The sequence below is a fragment of the Eptatretus burgeri genome, chromosome 1, assembly GCF_056783735.1.
Source record: "Eptatretus burgeri isolate ZD-2024b chromosome 1, Ebu_testis_v1, whole genome shotgun sequence".
NCBI classification, from domain to species: domain Eukaryota; kingdom Metazoa; phylum Chordata; class Myxini; order Myxiniformes; family Myxinidae; genus Eptatretus; species Eptatretus burgeri.
The window spans coordinates 50,517,266-50,525,218 of record NC_140961.1 but is presented as its reverse complement, the minus strand read 5'-3'; the positions used below and the strand labels follow the sequence as shown (position 1 = coordinate 50,525,218).

General features: G+C 42.3%; 1 protein-coding gene across 6 annotated transcripts in view; it reads right to left on the bottom strand.

Moving 5' to 3' along the window:
- Positions 1 to 2,321: 2,321 nt before the first annotated feature.
- Positions 2,322 to 7,953, bottom strand: part of LOC147034465 (wolframin-like) — a 29,363-nt gene continuing 23,731 nt past the window's right edge. For 5 of the 6 annotated variants that reach the window (XM_085883676.1, XM_085883679.1, XM_085883681.1 and 2 more), the window contains exon 12: positions 2,322 to 3,290. In XM_085883676.1, coding sequence (XP_085739802.1) covers positions 3,087 to 3,290 — 204 coding nt within the window. In that variant the 3' untranslated portion in view covers positions 2,322 to 3,086. Of the gene's footprint in view, positions 3,291 to 3,317; positions 3,856 to 7,953 lie in introns of those variants that run through there. The other variant, XM_085883690.1, reaches the window with a different exon arrangement.

Genomic DNA, 7,953 nt, shown 5'->3' with positions numbered 1-7,953 from the left:
TCAGCCCTCACACAGGTCAGTGTCAAGTTATAGGGGATTACCCCATGAATGAACTATATTTTATATAGTTAATTACCCAAAACACATGAAGCAAAGTGGGGTTTAGCAATTGTGTCTTATGATTGAGGAACTCATTCAAAGTGATTATTACAAACATGAATCAGAAAACCTGAAGCTTTGCAGTAAATTGGCTCAAACAAAAATGAAAATCATTCCAAACAGGAAATGTAGTTTTTAGTGATGTCACGAGTTACATGTTAAGATGGTGTTCAAAGCCACATTCACAGTGGAAAACTTCACAAAATATGATAATAAAACATTCTTCCTTTAAAATCTTATTCCACTCGAATTGAATGCTTGAACTTGAACATTGAGAACACAAATTGCCTTTGCCTGCAGGGCATGATTTTTTTTTTGAAAGTGATGAAAAACAAGGGCATTCTTCATTATATGGTGATGCAAAGCATTGTGGTACCACCACACCCATCATGCAAGGTTCACAAACGAACGCAGATCATGCTAGGAAAGGGTTTAACCCGTCCAGAGTCCTTTTCCCCAAGACTGTGTGGGTAGTGTTCTTTGGAGGAGCTGAATATACATTAAATTAACAAAACCAAGGTGAAGAAAGTTACTGCATTCTGTAGACCCATTTAAAACTACTGAGCACTCACTCAGGTTTTAAGGTAAATATGGAAAGTGCCAAATTGTCCTGCCATTGCTTTGCTTCGTCGTCAAAACATTTTAAATGTGTCTACTCACCATCGAAAATATAAAATTAAATATCACGACATTTAGCAAAACTGTACACAAGCTCACAAACTGGCAACTGTGGTTCTTACACTTCCTTTTGATATTCACCTCCAACCTTAAAAAAAACAACAAATTGGTCAGTAAATGTATATTATGACACCTTTAAAAAGGGGTAAGTGCAGATACAACAAACATTTTTCCACTTTTGGTTGTTAAGATTTAAGTTGAGCAAGAATCAAACAATTAAGCGACCACTAGAAAAGGCAGTAAATGTAGATCTAAATTGTTGGTGTAAAACCCTGAGTTCTAAATTGGATAAACATGCTGAGATTGAATGGGATTGTAATTAAGCAAATTAACAAGAGATGGTGGTAGTTTGGCTAACTGGACAGTTTACAGCAAAAGGGACATCAGCACATTCGTCACAAAACGGATGTCAACAAGGGTAGATGAGGCCATGCAGGTAAGGGAGAGTGGGCAGGTAAATTAGGTGACAAGGGTATCTCGGTTTATTTGGCACAATCCAGAAGTTTAACTTCACATTTCAAGGTATTCTAATCCTATCAGTAAATCCTTGATGGCATTTACATAAAAACCTTTGCCAGGTATACAGCAATGTTATTTTATTACTGGTCATTTGACATCAAATCACCAATATTCATGATTTAAATAGAAAGGGGACACATCTTCATTTGGGGGAAAATTAAAAACTTCCCACACCCAATCACTCAAACAGTTCTGATTTAAGGGTGACTATTACCATGTATGAATAATACCTTGACAACTTTGGCTGCATTGTACAAGTCACCAGTATTTAACCCACTTCCTTCCATGTTCAAATTTGTATGCAGAACTCTCCAAAATATTTCCTTATGGGGAGCACAGACCAATGATGAGTTTGTTTACCAATGGATCAGACAACTTCACTGAAGAGAATGCAAAGACAAACCCACCTGAAAGATAGTGTACCCCCTCCCCCCACCACCCCTGAGTAGTTATGGCTAATGGTGAGGACCAAAAACCAGATATCCTTGTGGTTACAAGTAGATGGGATGTTTGTAACTGTCTGCAGAGATCTGTAACCAGTGCTGGCACTCATGACTAAAGGCAAATGTTAAGGTGTGTAATAGCTATTACAATGAATGGATTAACTTGCATGGAGGAAAGATCTAAACAGAAGCTTCCACCAGAAAAAAATATTCAGAATAAAAATGATGAATTTGAAGATCAGGTAATTACCTTTCTGCAAGTTGTATAAATGTGAGGTTTGGATTTGCAATGCAACTTGGGTTCTTGGTTGGCCCCAGGTGATTAAGCTGCATTCTAATCCTCCCCACTGGGAAGACAATTGCAAACCACCCAGTGTACTTGAGGGCACAGGAATCTTTTGGCAGCAACAAACCCACCTCGTGGCAAGGAGATTGTGTGGTTGGGGCAAGGGGTTGATTCACTCAACCACTCTTCCTTATGTGAAGATTAATCCTCACAAATCAATCTTGTACTTTGATTTGAAATTAAAAATAAAAAAAATTGTCAATTTGATGATGAATAATCACAGGTATAAAACAAAGTGCACATTCAACCACTTTAATCACAATTTCACTTTGTACAATTATATTATTGGTGCTTCCTCATGCAAAAGCAGTGCAAACATGAATCCAGTGTCAAAGGTCATTGCAACTCCAAACAAAAGGAAGAGGTTAAATAAGCCCCCCAATGAATAAGGCATATTTCTTGTATAAAAACAGGGTCCATACCGGTTAACCTGGAAGGTCACCTGCATTGCTCACAAGTGCTACATGAAACGAGACATTAATTGCAACTCGTTGCTTTGAATAAATTGGCAAACCTTCAGTGAAGGGAATAAAAAAAAAAATTAGCCAGCATTCACCAAAAAAAATAACTCACAAGTCACCCAAAACCGCTCCGTCAACCCCCAAAGGAAACAATGCGCGTCACAGATTCTCACCTTGTACGTCACCACCTCAACTTTTAGGTTTGCACGGTGGAAATCATTTCAAGCAATCAGGAATCCAGTGCATTAATCACCAGTTGAAATATTTCCTCAACATTAATCTAAACTCAGGGTCCAAAAAAAAAAAAAAAAAAACCAAGGATGGAAAATAAATCGAGGGAGTAAAGAATACAAGGGGGGAGTCAAAATTAAATAAAATGCAAATGGAAGCAAAAAGCCCACCACCTGACCATTATCAAAACCTTGGTAAGCTACAAGGTCTTAAAGTGCAATGCATTGTACCTTTTTCAAGAATCACGAGATTAGCAAGGCATTTAAGGAGAGCAGGGGGTGGGGGGGGGGGGTAGCACTGAATTCTGCTTTAGCTGCTCGAAGCAGTAAGAACAGGTGCAAAGAAAAAGTTAAAGGCAAAGCGGATGGCTCGCTGCACCGTGTCATACCAATCGTACTTCTGCTTGCGCCAAGGCCCAGCCCAGCTGTCGGGACAGTCAAGGCAGTGAATGGTTTGGATGTCGAACACAGGCTGCCTTTTGCCCAGGTCAGTACCTGTCAGCACCATGCCAACCTGGTATAATGAACAAAGTATCAAAACTGGCTCCAGGACAATTAAATCAACAGGCAAATCACACTGGATAAATACTTAGTACAAGTATGCAGAGCTGCAACTATATTACATCCCAATTGGCTCAAAAATAAACGAACAAGAAAAATACATCGTGCAGAGCATGATATTTGCAAAATCCACCACCCTCTCCAAACATTGCCATGGATACATCAAATTGTCCATTTAAGATTAAAATTCACAATCTTGATCAAAGTTCAGGTCAATTGGATGAAAAATGATGATTTTTTGATGAAATTTGATTAGAAGTTTGACCTTGAGTTGACCTTTGACCTCAAAAAGTGTTGGATTCCCAATTTCACCCACCATCAGACGGTAAAAATGAAAACCAAAACTACATAGTCACCGACACTTGCAATCATTTTGTTCACTCTTTGCTCAAACTTCCAGAGCATTCTGAGGTGCTCCTGTGGAACGGCCTCGATAGTCCTCGACCCTATGTCGAAGTTCGCTGTTCCTGGCTGGGGCTTGAAGTACTCAAGATGTTTTGAGGTGACTCCAAATATAACTGGAGCGAAATTGATGGTGGCACACCATCACATATCCCCATACTTCCCACCAAAAACAGTTTAAATATGGAAGAAAAAAAAAAAAAAGTTCCACCAGGAACTATTCAAATCGATATCAGGAATTTATTACCAAATAACAGAGAAAAAGAAAATTGACCCCTAACCCTCATCCTGGGGCATGGACCAGGGATCAAACCCAAAAATTGTTACAAACATCAGGCATCCAATGTTGATCATTTAAAAATGTCTGGAATTGCATTTTTTTAACAATTGACCTTTTGACCTCACACTGGGGGGGGGGGGGTAGTGGGTGGAGCTTAAAATTATTCCTCTCTTGCACCTTCAAAACGTTGCCATGGATACATCAAATTGTCCATATGGTGATCACAATTACCAAGTTTGGTGAATTTCTGCAAAACCATTCAGGAGATAGCATGGATTAAGATGGACGGACAGTCGATTTACAATAAAATAAAGGCTTGGGGATAAAAGGGTCAAGTTCAGAGGATCAGGATCACCTCCAAAATACTATGGATCAGTACATAAAGTGGCACATCCAACACAGGCAGACAGACATTGCCTGCTGGCTCATTGCAGGACAGGTTTTTTTTTTTTTTGTATACCTTGGTCGAGGCTCGTATGAGAGCTAACACACAACTCACAGCAAGGAGGCATGAGACAAGAGGGGCGGGAGTGGAAGGGACAAAACAATGGGGAACAGACACATTAGGTGAACTGTGGAAGGGAGAGGGATGGGGATGGGACGGGGAACATGGCGAAGAGAAGATGGACATTTCAGGGACTTTCAGGAAGGAAAGCAGGAGAAATGAAGGAAGTGGGCTTGGGTGGATTATCGGGGGTAGAAAAGATCGAGGATTTGGATGGGGGAAGATAAGAGGTGGTGGTGAACAGCTGTTTTGAAAGCCTGGAGGGAAGAATGGGAAAGAATAGAGTGAGGGAGTTTATTCCAAAGGCGGGAAAAAAAAGAGGAATGAAAGAGTGAAGATGAGCAGTGATTCGTGATTTTGGTAGTTTTACCAGAAGGGGGTTGTTGGCGGACCTTGAGCGCCCTGTGGAAATGTGGTGGGGACAAATCGCAGAGAGAGCAGGGGGGCAAAGCTGGAGAGGAGTCGGGAGAAGACAGAAAGACCACCGACCAGCCTGCGGTGATTGAGTGAGAGGCCCAAAGACTCAGCTTCATTGCGGGAGATGCCGATGATCTTAAATGCCCTGGTTTCGACAGCGTGAAGCCGAGAAAGGTGGGAGGCAGGAGCACCAGCCCAGAGGGGAGAGCAGTACTCCATCAGGCTACGGACAAAAGCTTTGTAAGTGGTCAGGAGCTCAAGAGGGCCGAGGAAGGACTTTGCACGACGGAGGATTCCCAGTCGGCGACTGGCTTTTGAGGCGAGGTTGGAAATGTGACTTTCCCAGGAAAGGTCATGGCAGATAGTGAGACCCAGAAGCTTGAAAGAAAAGACTTCTTCCAGAGGATTGTTGAGAAAGTGGATGGGGGGTTTTGTAAACGGTCCTTTCGAAGAGACATAGTGAGAGTGTGAGATTTGTCTGGATTGAAAGACATGTTCCACGTGTTGGACCAGTTTGTGATTTTATCCAGATCTGCAGTGAGTGAAGAAGCTGCTGCTTGCCGGTCTGAGGGATGACAGATGGTACGGCAGAGGGTGGAGTCATCGGCAAAGAGAAATAGAGGATTTTCCAGAGAGTCCGAGAGATCATTGATGAAAACCAGAAAAAGAACAGGGCCCAGAACGCTACCTTGAGGAACTCCAGCCTGCACAGGAAGAGGGGATGAAAGAACTCCATTTAGGGCCACACGTTGACTGCGACAGGAGAGGAAGTCTGCGAGCCATGAGTGGAGATGGCCTTGAATACCATGGGCAGAGAGTTTGGTGAGTAGGGCAGGGTGCCAGACTGTCTCAAAAGCACGTGATATGTCCAGGGATACGGCTCGGATTTCCTGTCTGGCATTGAGGACCTCCATCCATTGATGGGAGAGCAGAAGCAGCATATCCAGGGTAGAGTGACCTGGTCTGAAACCAAATTGATGATTGGAAATCAAGCCATTGGAGAAGAGGAAGGATTTCATGTCTGAAGCGATGATGGATTCCATCACCTTGCTGATGATTGGGAGAAGGCTGATTGGTCTGTAAAGGTTTGTGGTCCCAAGTCTCTTCCTCCTTGTGAAATCTCCCAAATTAAGGCTCACTGCTGATCTCCATTCTTTGTTAATGTTGCTCTTGTCTCCTCTCCTGCCTGTGGAACCACCTTCAATCAGTTTGATATCACTATTACCTCCAGGGTTTTAAATTAGCAATACCCCACTGTCTCAATACTCACTTTTTTTTTAATCTTCCTCAATTTCATTCCCTTTCCATGATATTGTCTTCCACCCTCTGTTACCTCTCTTTCATGGACAAACACAAAAAAAGTTCCCACAACCGAGGACAAGTTATTATGGAAGCCTAAAAATGACAAGTTGAAGATTATACAGCATTAAATTATCCAAAACACAAGACATCGGGTCATTCCGACATTAGTCAACCCGAGCTACAAACATGACCTGACAAACTGAATTCATGTGATGCTACACAATCACGTCTTCAATCCACTTTGCGCAGATGTCATCAAACCAGTCCAAAATGTTCAAATGGTGGAAATGGCTGTGTTAACCTCTTCAGAGGATGCAAAATACGTCTCGTTTTTCATTTTGAAGAACAAGATTAGGATGAATGACTAATCCAGTGAACATGGTGGGTAAGGAAAAACCTGACACTTTTGGGACCAACCGGTTGTAGACGTTGCATTGGACGACGGCAAGGTTGAGAATGAGGTGTTACACGATCGTGTCACTTTCCTGATGGAAGTGCAGAAGATACTTGCTATATGGCAAACCAGTTCCGTTTCTGTGACTACGTGAAGCGATCTTTCTTTTCCCCAGACCTTCGATGACGATGCCGTGCGCTGTTCCCAACTAAAGTTCAAGTTCTCGAAGCACGATTTTCATCGATAGTGACAAAGTCTTCGTTCTAAGTAAGACGTCTGTCCAAACATTCCCTCATGCACATCTGATTGTTCTCCAAGATTATAAAGATTTATAATCTCACCAGGAAGAATTGCAAAACTTGAAGCAAGAGCTCTTTTTCTGCATCACCTGGAATTTAAGAGATTGGATGACTTGACAAACTTTTTAGTATGGCCGCATCCTTGGCACTCAAGTGCTCATCTTTATGCCTGAAACTATATTTACCAATCGGTACATGTACAATGTTGTAGTGATTGTGCAGGTATGGCTGAACACAAGCCAGTCTGGTACCAGTAACTCGTGAGTGATGACGCTGCAAGTGCCGGCTGTCGTGGCTAAAATCTTTCACCTGCAGAACACCTCTGCCCCTTGTCCCCAAATTCTTAAAGGGGAAAAGACGTCCCCGATTGTTTGGGGCATGCAGTAGAGCATGCTCCCAAGGTATCAAACTTTTATTTATTTATTCATACATTTCACCTTTTTGGGTTTGAGCTGCAGATAAGAGGTTTGGACATTCATCGAATGCTCTACACTTCATGAACTGACAATAGTTTTACTTCCTCGCATACCACAGACTGCACAAAACAAATGTATTAAAAACATCACACTTTTTTGGTATACATTGAAGAGCTTGCACACAGAACATATAACAAGGGAAGCAGGACACAAGAGGGAAACAAAACAATGGGGAACAGGGACATCAGATCTGTGTGTGCAAGGGAGTGAGATGGAGCAGGGTACATGGCGTAAACACGATGGACACTACAGGAACTTTCAAGGAAGGAAAACAGGGAGTTTGAAGGAGGTTGATTTGGGGTGGATTAATGGTGGTAGAAAAGATCATGGTTTTGGATGGGGGAAGACTTGAGATGGTGAACAGTTGTTTTGAAGATCTGGAGGGAAGAGTGAGATTGAAGAGAGTGTGAGAGTTTGTTCCAGAGGCAGGGGGGTAGGGGGGGAGAAGAAGAGGAGGAATGAAAGAGTGAAGGTGAGCAGTGATTCTTGATTTGGGGAGTTTCACAAGAAGGGGGGTGCTGGCAGATCTTGAGCACCCTGC